This window comes from Salvelinus namaycush, chromosome 15, assembly GCF_016432855.1.
Source record: "Salvelinus namaycush isolate Seneca chromosome 15, SaNama_1.0, whole genome shotgun sequence".
Classification (NCBI taxonomy): domain Eukaryota; kingdom Metazoa; phylum Chordata; class Actinopteri; order Salmoniformes; family Salmonidae; genus Salvelinus; species Salvelinus namaycush.
Window position 1 is genome coordinate 35670346 of NC_052321.1, and position 18595 is coordinate 35688940.

The following is an 18595-nucleotide window of genomic DNA, read 5'->3' on the forward strand; positions in this document are numbered from 1 at the left end:
TGCCCTTTTGTAAGCTTGTCTCCATTACTACCGATGGGGCACCCACTATGTTAGGCCGCATTAGTGGGTTCGTTGCACTGTGCAAACGAGATGATTCTTTCCCGGACTTTCTTAGTTATCACTGCGTAATTCATCAGCAAGCTTTGTGCTGGAAGATGTTAAACATGAAAGAGGTGATGGATGTTGCGATGAAGATTGTGTGTTCTATTCGAGCAAGAAGCCTACAGCAAAGGCTATTTCGAGCTCACTTAGAAGAGACTGAAGCGGAACACACAGACCTGCTGCTGCACACGGATGTGCACTGGCTGAACCGAGGTATATTTTTAGGGAGATTCAGGGAGTTGTTGCCTGAAATCAAGGAGTTTCTCAAGGTCAAACGTGCAGAATATGCACAGCTAGAGGACACACAGAGGCTCCTGGATTTAGCTTTTCTCACTGACCTAACTTACATGCTAAATGAATTGAATGTAGAACTGCAAGGAAAAGGCAAACATGTAATCGACATGATCAGCTCTGTGAACAATTAAATGCAAACTACAACTGCTCACAAAAAAACTGCAACGTAAGGACCTGCACTTCTTTCAACACATGCATTCAGATACAGCACAGTTTGACAGTGCACGTTACGTGGAGCAAGTCCAGAGAATCTTATCTGAGTTTGACAGTCGTTTCACTGACTTTGCATCACTTGAGCCTATTGCCACTTATATGTGCTTTCCATTTGGCACAGACATAAATGTGGAAGTCATTGCCTCCAAAATGGGATAACTTTTTCAGTTGGACACCACTATAGCAGAAACCGAAATTCTCACCCTTCAAAATGACATTCAGCTGAAATCCAGGGCAACCACTGAAAAGAAGGAAGAGTTCTGGTAGCTACTGCTAGATGAGAAGTATCCCAACATAAGAAGATATGCTCTCAACTTATCAACCCTTTTTGGATCAACCTACCTCTGTGAGTCTGCATTTTCTCACATGAAGATAGTACAGTCCAAGTACAGATCTACTTTGACTGATGACCACCTTGTGGCCTGCATGAGACTTGCAACAAGCTGCTTCAGCCCTGACTATGAAAAACTACTTGCCTCCACCCAATGCCAAAAGTCACACTAAGGTAGGAAATGAAACTAGTTGCACTTATTTGTGGAAAACATGTTATTAGTCCACATTACATTTGGGTATCAAACAAGTATCACAGCGGCAGGTCCATACTCAGTGGTGTGTTACGTTTCATACATTTTGTTGGTTGGTTTAGATTTAGAGACTGGTAGATCTCATCAGGCTGGCAAATGAAAAGGTCAATCTCACGTCAAAGGTTGGGCACACCTGCTCTAGGATATATCAGCTGTGTCGGTAAACCCCTCCCGCATCTGAACTGGCTACATAGAGGGCACAGCATGATCAGCGGTGAGAGGTCACTTGGTAAAGTCAACAGGAAGTATTATTAAAGAGATGCTTTACATTGAAATACAGATAGAGATATAGTAGTGCCAGAGTTAATAATCCAAGGTCAGTTTTGCATTTCACCTCCTGATGATTATGATGACTGACAGTGTTAGAATAAAATAAAAAACACAAGTCTTAATCATGCCATTTCTTTCTCCATCTGTCTCTTGTCTGCAGGCATGTTTTGATGTGAGAGAGGATGCCAACCCCCAGTCCCGTCATTGCCATCTCACCAGCTCTTCAGATAACCTTCCGGCCAACTGGGGGCCCAAGGCTGGTTAGGAGACACCGCTAGAGACACTATTATGTAACTGTGATGAACTGAGAGAATATTAAGAGAATTACAGAGAATACTGTAATTAATTAATCATGTGCCGTCTTCCATGCTCCTCTGTTCTTACCACTTTCCCGTTCTGTCTTTTACACTCTCACACCTCTCTCGCCACCTCCTCTTTCTTCCTCTGTTTTTATAATGCACACCAGATGTGCATTGAAGTACAGATTGAACTTGTATTTGTGTGTTGTCTTGGCTGTGTGCTTAGGGTTGTTGACCTGTTGGAAGGTGAACCTTCGCCCCAGTCTGAGGTCCTGAGCGCTCTGGACCAGGTTTTCATCAAGGATCTCTATACTTTGCTCCGTTCATCTTTCCCTCTATCCTGAATAGTCCCCTAGTCCCTGCCGCTGAAACACATCCCCACAGCATGATGTTGCCACCACCATGCTTCACAGTAGGGATGGTGCCAGGTTTCCTCCAGACGGGACGCTTAGCACGCAGGCCAAAGAGTTCCATCTTGGTTTCATCAGACCAGAGAATCTTGTACTTTACCATAAAGCTTTGATTGGTGGAGTGCTGCAGAGATGGTTGTCCTTCTGTAATGTTTTCCCATCTCCAAAGAGGAACTATGGAGCTCTGTCAGAGTGGCCATCGGGTTATTGGTCACCTCCCTGACAAAGGCCCTTCTCCCCCGATTGCTCAGTTTGGCCAGGCGGCCAGCTCTAGGAAGAGTCTTGGTGGTTCTAAACTTCTTCCATTTAAGAATGATGGAGGCCACTGTGTTCTTGGGGTCCTTCAATGCTGCAGAAATGTTTTGGTACCCTTCCCCAGATCTGTGCCTCGACACAATCCTGTCTCGGAGCTCTACGGACAATTCCTTCGACCTCATGGCTTGGTTTTTGCTCTCACATGCACTGTCAACTGTGGGACCTTATATAGACAGGTGTGTGCCTTTCCAAATCTTGTCCAATCAATTAAATTTACCACAGATGGACTCCATTCAAGTTGTAGAAATATCTCAAAGACGATCAATTGGTCACATGCATGCGATGCTTACATGTTTCACGTAAAGAGAGAAAGGGTTGAGGGAATAGGGAATGTTTTTCCAAAACAAATGAAACAAGTAATAAACTAAATGGCTGAAATGAGGTTGCAGCATCAGCACAGACAGCACAATAAACACTTACTGTGCTGTGGTGCCTTTTCGCTGCAGTAGGGAGAAGAGCGAGACAAAGTACGCCAGTCACATAGGTACTCGCTGTCATTCATTTTAACAAAGTGTGACCATCAGCCTCTTTCACTCACTTCGCTTAAAGCATCAGAGAAGCTCAGTGCATACATAGTTGATTTCATTCTAACACATTGTGTGAGACTGTCTATATATGGAAAAATACATTTATACCAATCGATTGGTCAAAAGAACTGGATGACTCTTGGTCAATCAAGATTTTTTTCTAGTCAAGATATATTAGTTTTATTTTTCATAAATGTTAGAATTTTTCTTCCACTTTGACAGAGTATTTTGTGTAGATTGTTGACCAAAAATTACAATTAAATCTATTGTATCAAAAAAAAATTGTATTGAAAAAGTCAAGGGGTGTGAATACTTTCTGAAGGCACAACATTTTCTTATTGTATCAGGTATTTAAAAAATATATTTGAGTTCAAATAAAGAAAATTATGTGTAGCTAAATTGAACAAATACACCGGCTCTATTTGCATATATGAACTAGAGGTCGACCGATTAATTAGGGCCGATTTCAAGTTTTCATAACAATCGGTAATCGGTGTTTTTGGACACCGATTTGCCGATAAAAAAATAATAATTGACACCTTTATTTAACTAGGCAAGTCAGTTAAGAACACATTCTTATTTTCAATGACGGCCTAGGAACGGTGGGTTAACTACCTTGTTCAGGGGCAGAAAGACAGATTTTTACCTTGTCAGCTCGGGGATTCGTTTTTGCAATCTTCCGGTTACTAGTCCAACGCTCTAACCACCTGCCTTACATTGCACCCCACGAGGAGCCTGCGTGGCAGGCTGACTACCTGTTACGCGAGGGCAGCAAGAAGCCAAGGTAAGTTGCTAGCTAGCATTAAACTTATCTTATAAAAAACAATCAATCTTAACATAATCACTAGTTAACTACACATGGTTGATGATATTACTAGTTTATCTAGCGTGTCCTGCATTGCATATAATCGATGCGCCTACTTCGACAAACGGTGATGATTTAACAAGCGCATTTGCGAAAAAAGCACTGTCGTTGCACCAATGTACCTAACCATAAACATCAATGCCTTTCTTTAAAATCAATACACAAGTATATATTTTCAAACCTGCATATTTAGTTAATATTGCCTGCTAACATGAATCTCTTATAATTAGGGAAATTGTGTCACCTCTCTTGCGTTCCGTGCAAGCAGTCAGGGTATATGCAGCAGTTTGGGCCGCCTGGCTCATTGCGAACTGTGTGAAGTCCATTTATTCCTAACAAAGGCCGTAATTAATTTGCCAGAATTGTACATAATTATGACATAACATTGAAGGTTGTACAATGTAACAGCAATATTTAGACTTAGGGATGCCATCCGTTACATAAAACACAGAACGGTTCCCTATTTCACTGAAAGAATAAACGTTTTGTTTTCGAAATGATAGTTTCCGGATTCGACCATTTTAATGAACAAAGGCTCGTATTTCTGTGTGTTATTATGTTATAATTAAGTCTCTGATTTGATAGAGCAGTCTGACTGAGCGATGGTAGGCAGCAGCAGGCTCGTAAGCATTCATTCAAACAGCACTTTCGTGCGTTTGCCAGCAGCTATTGCGCTGTTCATGATTTCAAGCCTATCGACTTCCGAGATTAGGCTGGTGTAACCGATGTGAAACGGCTAGCTAGTTAGCGGGGTGCGCGCTAATAGCTTTTCAAACGTCACTCGCTCTGAGACTTGGAGTAGTTGTTCCCCTTGCTCTGCATGGGTAACGCTGCTTCGAGGGTGGCTGTTGTCGATGTGTTCCTGGTTCGAGCCCAGGTAGGAGCGAGGAGAGGGACAGAAGCTATACTGTTACACTGGCAATACTAAAGTGCCTATAAGAACATCCAATAGTCAAAGGTATATGAAATACAAATGGTATAGAGAGAAATAGTCCTATAATAACTACAACCTAAAACTTCTTACCTGGGAATATTGAAGACTCATGTTAAAAGGAACCACCAGCTTTCATATGTTCTCATGTTCTGAGCAAGGAACTTAAACGTTAGCGTTCTTACATGGCACATACTGCACTTTTACTTTCTTCTCCAACACTTTGTTTTTGCATTATTTAAACTAAATTGAACATGTTTCATTATTTATTTGAGGCTAAATTGATTTTATTGATGTATTATATTAAGTTAAAATAAGTGTTCATTCAATATTGTTGTAATTGTCATTATTACAAATAAAAATACATTTAATCGTCCGATTAATCGGTATCGGCTTTTTTGGGTCCTCCAATAATCGGTATCGGTGTTGAAAAATCATAATCGGTCGACCTCTAATATGAACACATTGACATAAAGGGGTGGAAGAGGGCTGCAGCCACCAAACACTTGCTCTGTCTACCCTCCCTCCCTTCCTGCACTAATTAATTAATGTTATTGTCACGTTCAACAAGTGTGTCAATAGCAGGATAGCCTCAGATTGAAAATCAACATGCTTGGGTGGAGATTACGCCAATCTAAACATACTTTACATCATGGTTTCCCAAACTTGGGGTCGCGGCCCAATTTTTTTTACATTTGGTTATTAGAATCGGGGTTACGTCAGTAACATCCAGTAGTAGCTGTTTCTGTTTTCTTCCTACGAATGTGGCTCTATCTTTTGAATGGTTTAAGCTACAAACTATTATGACTCCATCACTGAAAGATAAGAACATGTATGTATGTACGTACTGTTTCCCTCTACTATGCCCACAAGCCGTTAGAACCGAGTGGACAAGACCAGACACTAAATCAGACTGGGGGAAAAATGTCTACACAGAAGATCATACAACATTATTGCCTGATGCTCTTCTGAATACCTTTCTGATGCATTTCAGTCACTTCAAACCATAGTTTGCGAAATCAGACATAAAATCACTATAATCTGAATGCTCATTTTCGGAAGTTGCTTTAATTTCAGCGCATCTAATTTGTAAACATTTCAACTGTATTAAATTATTACTTTTTCAATTACACAAAAAATGAACACCCATCAAAATAAAGTTATCTTTCTTCTCTTTCTTGTGATGTAAGTGTCGAGATGGTGCATTATATCCCCAAAGAAACTTTAGCGTTGTTATAGATTCAACGGTAAGACAATGTATTCAAGACAATGTATTGAGCCCATTTCAGCCATTACCAGGGTGTGTTTGACAGGTCATCACAAACAGTGTAACGTTAACGGGAAAAAACGACAGGCACAAGCAAGAGTATGAAAGAGTCACAGGTTTAAAATAAAAGCAATCAATCCAGCGAGATTTAAGTGGAAAGTGCATTTGAACCCCTCAAACACAGGAAATGGATGGCTGAAAATGACAGATCCTCAGGTGGGCGGGGCATGCACATTGCTAATGTAATGTCCATTAAGAGATTAATGGTTTCTCATGTACTGTACTTATTTATTAACATACACAGACTAACAAGATACTACAAACGCTTTGCTGATTACACTGAAGAAGGCACAAAAGCAGAGAGAGGCGTTTGCTGCCTCAATCTTCCACACTATGCCCATGAATATAAGCATAAAAACAATTTTAAATCTATTTTTTCTAAGAAACGTTTGTACCCGTGATATGAATAATGATTGAATTCATAGAAAGATATTTTCTCATATGTCTGTAGTTATAAACTGAAGGTGAGGGTATGACTTTGGCTTCACCTACGGTAAGATGTCAGTTACCAATATCTCTCATGTTGTTAATTTTCTGTGCAGCTTGTTTACAAATGAACATCAATGAAAACAAAAATCAGTAAATGAATTTATGTGTATACAATAAATGAATTGAATGATGTATTCTGTTGTCAATCTTCTCTCTACACAGTATAATGGGATAATGCCTCTTTCTACAAACCCCTGCCATTCTTACCTATTACTGCCACCATCTGGATGAAATTCAAAGTGTTCATAATAAACCATTTGATTCAGCAATAATAATAATATAATAATAATGAATGCCATTTAGCAGACGCTTTTATCCACAGCGACTTACAGTCATGCATGCATCATTTTTTTGTATTGGTGGCCTCAGCGGGAAACGAACACACGACCCTTGGCTTTGTAAGTGCCATGCTGTCACTCACATTCAGCTGAGCACAAAATTGACCAAATTACAATTAGAGATGGTCCTCTGCTTTATTTGCTCAGGCCTTGTCAAAGCACTTCTGCCCAAACAACCAGCCTGTTTGGTCTCTATCGGCCATGTTCGAAGTGCACTAGGAATAGGGTGCCATTTGTCTGAAATATACCCTATTACTCACTCACTCTAGAGGTGTCATGAGGACAGTTCTGTGCATTCACACATAGAAAAATATTAACAGGGTTGGTTCAGTACATTGACAACTTACTGTTGGATGGTTCTCACCCTGAAAGTAGTCTATCGGACAGGAGAAACTTTGATCCATGGTTCGGTTTTCTTTAAACTGTGACTTTAAACAGCACACAGTGTACTTGTGACAAACAAATATGTCTGGTCATATTTTTGACGTTTTATTTTCATTTGTTATTTTATTGGGCCATCCCTTGCATCATTTTTTAGGCCTCCTAGGTATTTGCATTTAAATGAATGTGTATGAGTACTGCCACTACGGGGAGCTGTGACGTCAAATGGGAGCGTTAGTGAGATCTTGGAGGTTTCTCCTTCAATATTGTAGAATGCCTACTACTGAACACCACTAACGTTTCTCCGTCTCATTATTCTATCCTGTATGGTATGTAATGTGCAAAAGTGCAAGATGACTCTCAAAATATTGAGGTAACATGGTTACTTACATAGTCCGTGAGTTTGGTGACGTTTTAAGGAGTTTTAATCGAGTGAAAAACGTGTTGATATGTTGTTCCCCATTGTAAGTAGGGTGGCTAGGTTGCTAATGGTTTACATGTAGGGATTAAGATGGCGCACAAACTTTTTGTACTTCTAGCTCCTATTTGTTTTATTTTCTATGAACGAAGGCTCAGTTTAGTTCAGGAAATACAGTTGAAGTTGGAAGTTAACATACACCTTAGCCAAATACATTTAAACGTTTAAATTCCTGACATTTAATCCTAGTAAAAATTCCCTGTTTTAGGTCAGTTAGGATCACCACTTTATTTTAAGAATGTGAAATGGCAGAATAATAGTAGAGAGAATGATTTATTTCAGCTTTTATATCTTTCATCACATTCTCAGTGGGTCAGAAGTTTACATACTCAATTAGTATTTGGTAGCATTGCCTTTAAATTGTTTAACTTTGGTCAAACGTTTCGGGTAGCCTTCCACAAGCTTCCCACAACAAGTTGGGAGAATTTTGGCCCATTCCTCCTGACAGAGCTGGTGTAACTGAGTCAGGTTTGTAGAATTCCTTGCTTGCACACGCTTTTTCAGTTCTGCCCACAAATGTTCTATAGGATTGAGGTCAGGGCTTTGTGATGGCCACTCCAATACCTTGACTTTGTTGTCCTTAAGCCATTTTCCCACAACTTTGGAAGTATGCTTGGGGTCATTGTCCATTTGGAAGACCCATTTGCAACCAAGCTTTAACTTCCTGACTGATGACTTGAGATGTTGCTTCAATATATCCACATAATTTTCCTACCTCATGATGCCATCTATTTTGTGAAGTGCACCAGTCCCTCCTGCAGCAAAGCACCCCCACAACATGATGCTGCCACCCCCGTGCTACACGGATGGGAAGGTGTTCTTCGGCTTGAAAGCCTTCCCCTTTTCCTCCAAACATAACGATGGTCATTATGGCCAAACAGTTTTATTTTTGTTTCATCAGACAAGAGGACATTTCTCCAAAAAGTACGATCTTTGTCCCCATGTGCAGTTGCAAACCGTAGTCTGGCTTTTTTATGGCGGTTTTGGAGCAGTGGCTTCTTCCTTGCTGAGTGGCCTTTCAGGTTGTCGATATAGGACACGTTTTACTGTGGATATAGATACATTTGTACCTGTTTCCTCCAGCATCTTCTCAAGGTCCTTTGCTGTTGTTCTGGGATCGATTTGCACTTTTCGCACCAAAGCACGTTCATCTCTAGGAGACAGAACGCATCTCCTTCCTGAGCGGTATGACGCCTGCGTGGTCCCATGGTGTTTATACTTGCGTACTATTGTTTGTACAGATGAACGTAGTACCTTCAGGTGTTTGGAAATTTCTCCCAAGGATGAACCAGACTTGTGGAGGTCTACAATTTTTTTCTGAGGTCTTGGCTGATTTCTTTTGATTTTCCTATGATGTCAAGCAAAGAGGCACTGAGTTTGAAGGTAGGCCTTGAAATACATCCAAATACATCCAAAGGTACACCTCCAATTGACTCAAATTATGTCAGAAGCTTCTAAAGCCATGACATCATTTTCTGGAATTTTCCAAGCTGTTTAAAGGCACAGTCAACTTAGTGTATGTAAACTTCTGACACACTGGAATTGTGATACAGTGAATTATACGTGAAATAATCTGTTTGTAAGCAATTGTTGGAAAAATTACTTGTGTCATGCACAAAGTAGATGTCCTAACCGACTTGCCAAAACTATAATTTGTTTTCAAGAAATTTGAAAAACGAGTTAACGAATCCAACCTAAGTATATGTAAACTTGTGTATGTAAACCTGCAATGTGTTGATACAATGCGTTAAAGTGTTGATATTTGAAAAAAAGATTTTTTTAAAAAAGTTTAACAGTTCGTTAGCTTTATGCTAACCAAATGTAGCTATGCTAAGCGCCAGCTAGCTTTAGGCTAGTGAATTTCAGCTATTGTTAGCTTACGTGGTAATGGTTTAAAAGGTCATGGATGTAGCATTGTTTAGCACAGGCCTCCAGTCATTTGTAGCTTTTGACAATTGACACTGCTAGTACAGTAAGTTATATAATGTAATGTAGCCTTTTATGGTACAATTTGATGGTTTTACATGCCAAATAGATTTTGTTGCTAGATGCTAAATACTACTGATTGAATAGCCTCAGATTAGCACTATCGGTTTGGCCATTAGTGAAAGGTAATATGTGAATGTGTTTGAATGTGCAGATGTATGGCGAGAGTTTTTTAAAACTTGTGACATTTTATTTTTGATACTAAAATACGGAATGTAACGACGTAATACTACAATGCAATTGTAGTGTGTAATTGTTTTTCACAACAAAAAATGTACAAAAGAGAACAATATTTTTTGAAATATTGTAGAATGCCTACTACTGAACACCACTAACGTTTCTCCGTCTCATCATTCTATCCTGTTAATTCAGGTGTATTATCGTCTCAGTCCGAGGCGTGTAACATACTCACAGATATCAAGCTAACTGAGGACAGTTGAGTGTACTCACAGATATGAAGATATTGAGCAAGTTCTCTAGAGTGGGCAGCTGAGGGATGAGTTTCTGCACCACTTTGCTGAAGGCCTCAAATATGGAGTGGTCATAGATGCTGGTCAGGTAAAGACTGAAGGGTCAAAGGGGAAAACAGTCAGTTACTTTCAATTGGGTATAACTGTAACCACCTACAGCAGCAGTTATACTGAAACTACTCACAAGTGCATAGCAAAAATGAATTTGAACAAAATTTAAGAAATTTAGTTTGGAGAGAACACTCTGGCCACACACTAGTAATCCACATTATGGTAGCTTCATTTGAAAACACTCTTTATAGTCGGGCGGATAAGCAAATCGGTTGTGCATTTTGTGATAAAAGCGCCACATTTTTTACAGAGGTAGATTCATTTACCCTGAAAATATTTAAATATGGAGCAACCACAGATTTATTCCTTGGGGGACGTGCCAGCCATCTTACAAAATGGCCGCTGACGGTATTACCAAAGATTTTTATAACTAACCCAAGATAGACCAGAGCCTGTCGTTTCCACTGGGAGCAATCATAGTGGAATCCTCAATCCGCCCTTGTACTCGTTCTAAACAACGCAATTTTAGAAACTTTGGCAAAGGGTAAAGTCTAAAAAATGTAGTTCACTATGTTACAGATTTTAGTTTTGGAAACAGAAAACTGTATGGAGATCTAATGTTTAATCGATGAGAAAATTTAAAGAATGCCGGACAAAATCCATCTTGCTCCATCTTCTCCCACTGCCGGCCACTGGGCTTCTTATATTTGGTAGTTAGTGGAAATGCCAACTGGATGCTTCACATTTATACATCTGGTGAAATGTCTGGCTCATTGTTCTATCTGTGGTATTACCTTAGATGTATCTTCTCCAAGCCAGCGTCAGCCAGGTCGTCATTGGCCCGTTTGTGTATGTCCCTCTGCTTCTCGATCTTAGCATCGTCCGACAGCCCATCCACCTTGTGGATAAACACCTCAAAGTTGATTTCTGGGTTGACCTTGTAGGCCCTGGTTACTGTGAGGTGGAGCCGACTCAGAGCCTCCACATAGTCATCCTAGAGACAGACATGGGGACAGGATGGACAGTTACTGTTATAACAGAGGGAAGGTAACGCTTTCTATGAACAGCCTGTGTGTAATTAATGCATTTATAGCGCCTTATATGATTAGTATTACACTCATAGTAGTCCATCCTTCCAAATCTCGTCTCGTTGACAACGTGAGCGATGTCTGGGCATCCGAGGCTACACCCTAGACATGCTTTAAACATTCATACAATTGTTGTATACAAATGCATAAATGCCTTTTGATGCATTCACAATACATAACAACCAAGGACTTAGACGAGATCAGGCCCTAGCTCTTCAATAACACATAGATGGTTCAAAGACAGCCAAGTCACCAAAAGGATTCCCGATTGCTGATTGAAGCTCTCACAGCAAGACTCCTTATCAAAGAGGTGTGGAACACATCTAACGACATAGTTTCTATTAGAGACCTAGGAGACGTTGCTTTTCTACTTTCACTGTACACTCAAAAGTTCTGAGAACTTTTTAAAATTTAACTGAACTGAACCGAACTGAACTTTATTGATCCCAGAGGGAATCCTCCAGCCTGGCATTCTTCAACAAGGATTTATGGAAAACCAGAGAATTTTCTGGAAGTTTTGGGAACTTTGAAACCCTAACATGGCCACCACCGTTTCCATGTAGTCACCTGTGAGTCGATGACGAAGATGAGGGCCCCTGTTCCTCTGAAGATCATCTCGTAGTCAAAGGTGGGGTCGAAGAAGTCGATCTGTCCAGGGAAGTCCCAAATCTGGAAGCTGACGAAGGAACTGTTGGACACGTCCTCTCTGCAGATCTTATTCAAATCAAATTCAACTTTGGTTAAAGTGGATTTAAAATCACAACACACTTTGTTCAGTAAAACAATACAATGATGGAGATAAAAAACAAACAGAAGGCAATAAAAAGAGATGTATAAAGTAACACAAAAAATGCAGTCTAAAAAGGAAACTGTAAAATCATCACCAGGCTAAAAAGGTGGGTTTTAAAATGTGATTTAAAAGCTTCAACAGTGCCTGTGTGACAAAAGTCACTGTGCATGCTTAACAGAATGGCTTCCATAGTCTATCTGGGATGGAACACTGTCCTTTACCAGGCCAGGGATCCTCTGTCTCGTGACCGCACCTTGACAACATCTCAGCCAGCTGGGTCAATTCGATAGCACGAGTGGAGACATTTCTACCTGGGGAGTGAGGTTACGGTGTGATCTAACTCTGTTAGATCTTACCTTATTGGTGCTCTCCAGAAACAGGGTCTCGTTGGGGGACATCTTGTGGAACACCACTTTTTGGATGGAAGACTTGCCGCTACGCCTTAGACCCATGAGGAGGATCCTGGGCTTCACCTCCCCACTGAGGGGGTCACTGAAACCACCTGGGGGAGGGAGGGAGAGATGTTTTTTATGACACTGGTGTGTATTTATTCATATTGATATTTATGTTTTTGCTGTGTATGCACTGTACTGATGAATCATTTGTGTATTTGTTTGTTTTTTATTGAGCTGCCCTTCTTGGCCAGGACTCTTGTGAAAGAGGCCTTGTAACCTCAATGGTGACTTCCTGGTTACTCACATACCAGTATTTTGTGTAGATGCAAGCCAATTAAATACATAAGAGCAACTCATACTCAGGGAACACGTGCTCCACATACACCGGCCAACCAACACCACATGAGTGTGGCTCACACTCCGACAGCACAGTTGGTATGATGTGTATCATATGGCATAGAATCTCCTCAGCCCCATAGAGCCACTATTTTATCTGACCCAAATGGCACACTATTCTCTTTCTAGTGCACTTATTTTGACCAAAGCCCTATGGGCGGCCCCTGGTCAAAAGTAGTGCTCTACATAGAGAAAAAAATGCCATTTGTAATGCGGACAGTGCCTTCTCTGGCCCTTCTCTGGCCCAATCAAATGCTTCCTCTGACTTTGATAACTCTCTACTGAGGGAAGAATGTGGTCTGCATTCTATGTCACCGCCGGGCTGGCCTTCCTAATGCTGTAACATTATAAGCCTGTGGCCAAATGCCACCCTATTCCCTATGGGCCCTGGTAAAAAACATATGGTGCCATTTGGGATGTAAACCGAGACTGAGACTTGGCACTCATGTCATGTAATGTGGTTGAGATGGGGTGCTAATATATTATGGATTCTGAAGAGCATTCGGGAGTTTATAGCTTCGGGAAAAATAACTCTTCTATCAGTTATTCTTTCACTGACTCGAATGATTCATGACAAATGGCTGGCGGGTATGAAGTGAAGGCCCAGTTAGGCAATTAGCAGCGTATGCTTTGAGATCACTGTTACCCAACAATCTATTGGATATAGTCTTAGGAAAAAAATAAGAAGGACCTCTGAGCATATGAAAGTGTGCTAATGCAGAATTATTGGAAGATCATTGTAATGTAAGAGACAGTGGTGACTGGTCATTTAACAGAACACACACTGTCTGGGAGAATGATGAAATCCCCCGTTGAATTTCTCAACACTATCTCTGAGACTAGAGAAAGACAGGCTAGAGAGGCGCTGTCTATCATGTGACAGTTGAGTAATTATATAGACATAACCAACATCCCAAATGGCACCCTATGCTCTATTTAGTGCACTACTTTTGACCAGGGGCCCTACGAAGTGTGTTTTATAGGGAATAGGGTGCTATTTGGGATGCAAAGATTCCACATTGACTCTTCAATGCATCATTTCACTATCTGCAGGTCACACAGTCCTATCCCTCTGACAGGGGTAGTCATAATCTGCTTGCATCAAATTAAAGATTGGAGAAGAATCCGGATATAAAACTTAAAAGAACAAACTGTAGATTTGTGAGAATGTTTGAGCTACCTATTGGAATACATGCACATATTTTGGCAGTTCTTTAATGGTAATAGACTGTAATCGCTTATTAAACGTTAATAAAGGTATTATCAAATCGTTTTTAAAAAACAATGCATAATGCCAAAAAAATGTAATAAGACTATGTCAATCAGAGCCAGATGCACTGAATATGTCAGGCAGTAAACCCGTGAACATACAGAGGCGCAACAGGACAGGCTTCAATTTCTCTAGTCAAAACTGACCAATGATTTCTTTTTAGGTAACATGACGCATTCAAACTAACACGTTTCTCATAGGCCAAACCCCAATATAAACACAGCTCTCGCCTAGCTAGCCTCGTTGACACAGTAGATTACAGTAGCAGCTAATTTAAATGTAGCTGCCAAACAACCACGCGTTCGGTATGAAAGCGCTTGGAGGTTATTTTACGCTGCGCTATGTATAAATATTTCACACAAATAGTGAACTTCAAAGGGTTTAGACACAATTCACCTCGTAGCCTATAGCTGGGATACAGTAAGATGAAACATTGTGTCAATATATTCATGACCTTCCTGACGCGGAGGGAGAAAAGTTTTGCCACTACCTCCGTCTTCGCAGCTACAGTCCAGATTCCCGTCTGTGAATGTATCAAAGTCATCGTCGTCATCGTAATAACCAATCGCCAATGTTTCATCGTCTTCGACCTCGATGTACTTCGAAACCCCCTCTCTGCTGCTGGTCATTTTCTTAAATGTTTCTGTTGGTTAGGCTAAGCCACAGACGTTGACCAACTTTTCCACAGCATTGTCACCTGATATGTGCAAACCATTATGAACTTTCACCCCCCACCCACCCCCTTCCTCGGTGTGAATGAAGCATGCTCGCTGGCCAGCATACCAGCCCGCCTGCGAGAGAAATTGCGGAACACTGCAACAATTCCCCGCATTCAGACATGTTGGAAAGATGCCAGCGCCGAGTCAGATCAGGGGCAAAACTTGTAAACACAAAATTATAGCATGCACCTCGTCCTATCAATTAGCATAGGCCTATAAACTCGGCTACCTGGATTGGTTGCTTTTCTCTCGTGCGGATCTTGGGATGTGTACACAATATTTTTTTTAGAATGAGCTCATACAGTGCCTTCAAAAATAATTCATATCCCTTGACTTATTCCACATTGTGTTACAGACTAAACTCAAAATGTATTAAATGTGGGTTTTTTCTCACCCATCTCCACACAATGCCCATTATTATTTTCAAAATTCTTTCAGTTCTGTGAAATTGGTTGTTGATCAATGCTAGACAACCATTTTCAGGTCTTGCCATAGTTGTTCAAGTATGTTTATGTCTAAACTGTAACTAGGCCAATCAGGAACATTCATTGCCTTCTTGGTAAGCAACTCCAGTGTAGAGTTGGCCTTGTGTTAGTTTATTGTCCTGCTGAAAGGTGAATTAATCTCCCAGCGTGTGGTAGAAAGCAGACTGAACCAGGTTTTCCTCTTGGATTTTGTCTGTGCTTAGCTCCATTCTGTTTTATTTTCTATTCTGAAAAACTCCCCAGTCCTTAACGATTACAAGCATACCCATAGTATGATGCAGCCATTACTATGCTTGAAAATATGAAGAGTGGTACTCAGTAATGTGTTGTATTGGATTTCCCCCAAACATAACACTATGTATTCAGGACAAAAAGTGAACTGCTTTGCCATATTTGTTGCAGTATTACTTTAGTGCCTAGTTGCAAACAGGATGCATCTTTTGGAATATTTTCTATTATGTACAGGCTTCCTTCTTTACACTCCGTCAATTAGTTTAGTATTGTGAAGTAACAGCAATGTTTAGCCTTTTAAAAAACACATCTGATATGGCTGACTTGCTTAAACAAATGTGGTTTCTGCTGACAATTGAGATGTGCAAACTATGGCATAAGGGGACGACAAGTCAATATAACTATTTGTTTAGCAGTTTTGAAATGTACAGAGACAGAATTCAGAACATGGGCCGTTCTTACAGTGGTCTCCCTGTACACCAAGTCAGAACTGTATGATAAATAAAGGGGGCATATAAGCAGACAATGAAAGCTCTTACAATATTCGGTGATTACATTTCTCTAAAACAGGTTATAGACTACATGTGCACCACCAAGTCAGAACAGTAGGCAAAATTAAGAGGGGTAAATATACCAAATTATTGGGGTGAGGCACATGGGCTACTAACATCTTACTACACAACATACACTTGGTATTACTTTCTTAGCTACAGTATACATATCTCCCTGGCATATTTCATAATTTATGCAGCAGCATACAATACATTTTTGGACTCACCCTGTTGTGCTGTGCTCTCTTGAAAAGGAAGGTGGCGCAGCGATCCTTCGTGGGCAAATTTTGTCATCAAAGTCTGGCATTCTCTGGATTTATGGTGCTTTCAAAACAACTGGGAACTCAGAAAAAAACAAGGTTGAATCATGATGACGTCATTGATCTTCAGGTTGTAGCTCTAGAAAGAGGCCAGATTTACAATTCCGTGTTGGATGACCGTTCAAAACATATTTTCCCAGTCGGAGCTCGTTTATTCCTGACTTCCCAGTTATCTTGAACTCACTGAAGTCAAGTTTTCGCACCTCCCAGTTAAGTTGTTTTGTGCGCGGCACAAATCATGCTTTATTGACAGCATGGCCAATGTTGCGTGCTTCTACACCTGCATTGCTTGCTGTTTGGGGTTTTAGGCTGGGTTTCTGTACAGCACTTCGAGATATTAGCTGATGTACGAAGGGCTATATAAAATAAACGTGATTTGATTTGATTTGATTTGTTGAATGTTATAATTTTAAACTTGGAAAAGAGCTTCTTAATCCCAGATTTGGGACCACACAGCCACTCCACTGAATAGCAGGCTAGTGATTGCTTTGCAATGCTTGCAGTTAGCCACTGATTCCTTCCAAACCACTCATTGTTGAATTTGCGATTTCCAACTTGTGTAATGTTTATGTCCAATGACCGATGAGCACCGATATGTTTTATCTATAATTTCTCTTCATTATTTCTCATCATATGACAAGGATAAAAATGATTTGCCAGTAGATTGTCGACTTGATTCATGATGATGACTGCTAGCTAAGATTTTGAAAGTATGATGTTGACATGATCAGTCCAATCAAAGCTACTGTAGATATAACGTCATTTTACATAATTTTATCTGTGGCCAATGACCTTGATCCTTCTTGGATGGGCACTTTTAATGTAACTCTATGGCAGCACCCAAGGGGCTAGAATTTTCTAGCACTACCTTTACACTTGGCGGTGACACAGTGTCCCCATGAGTGACAAAACACTGAGCCAATCACGGCGCAACGCTCAACTAGGCTGAAACGCCTGCATTTTGGAGATGCCTTACTCAAGAAAACAAAAAAGAGACCATGTCTTTATGCAGCTTTATTAACTCAATAATATTTTTTATCTTTTTACATTGTTTGCAAACTGATATGTGATACGTATTAATGCCAAAATAACATGCAAAACAGGCACGCCTGTGGGGCGGGGGTGCAAAGCAGCCCCACTTGACCTGAATGACGGGTTGTCACTGGGTATTTGGAGATCAAACGATTTCAGGACCATGGACAGTTCAGCACCATGGACAGTTCAGGGCACGCCTTTCACCTGCGCTTCAGCGCTGATTCCAAAGCTTACAGATAAGCTTTTGATATGGCACTATCACATATTGACAACATGATGGCGCTGTAGGTACAGATTTGAAAAACTAGAATTTAAAACAACTAGATCTTTACTGCCTCATCTGGCAGACTCACTAAACACATACTTCTTTGTAAATCATATCTTAGTGTTGGAGTGTGCCCCTGGCTATCCGTACATTAAAAAAATATATGTGTGCAATCTGGTTTGCGTAATATAAGGAATTTGAAATTATTTATACTTTTACTTTTGATACTTAAGTATATTCTAGAAATTTAATTTACTTTTGATACTCAAGTATATTTAAAACTGAGAATGGATCAACAACGTTGTACTGACTCCACAATAATTACCTAAATGACAGAGTGAAAAGAAGAATGCCAATACATAGTGTCCCCATGAGTGTCCCCAAACACTTTTAGACTTTTACTTTTAGGTAGAATTTACTGTGTGACTTTCACTTTAGTCATTTTCTATTAAGGTACGGTATCTTTACTTTTACTCAAATTTGACAATTGGATACTTTCTCCACCACTGCTGAAAGGTAAATTCCTCTCCCGGTGTCTGGTATAAAGCAGAATGAAGCAGGTTTTCATCTAGGATTTTGTCTGTACTTAGTTAGCTCCATCCCGTTTATTTTTACACTGAAAAACTGACCAGTCTTTTCCAATGTGAAGCATACCCATACCATGATGCAGTCACCACCATGCTTGAAAAAAAGGAGGCAGTTACCCAGTGATGTGTTGTA

The 18595-nt window shown here is 40.3% G+C and overlaps 1 protein-coding gene across 1 annotated transcript in view; it reads right to left on the reverse strand.

The window, feature by feature from the left end:
• The window catches only part of rragd (ras-related GTP binding D), a 41168-nt gene extending 26193 nt beyond the window's left edge, over positions 1 to 14975 (reverse strand). The window contains exons 1-5 of the mRNA XM_039009819.1: positions 14760 to 14975; positions 12565 to 12710; positions 11986 to 12132; positions 11125 to 11324; positions 10260 to 10374 (exon numbers count right to left, since the gene is read on the reverse strand). Of these exons, the coding sequence (XP_038865747.1) occupies positions 10260 to 10374; positions 11125 to 11324; positions 11986 to 12132; positions 12565 to 12710; positions 14760 to 14898 (747 nt within the window). The 5' untranslated portion in view covers positions 14899 to 14975. The remainder of the gene's footprint in view (positions 1 to 10259; positions 10375 to 11124; positions 11325 to 11985; positions 12133 to 12564; positions 12711 to 14759) is intronic.
• Positions 14976 to 18595: the final 3620 nt, after the last annotated feature.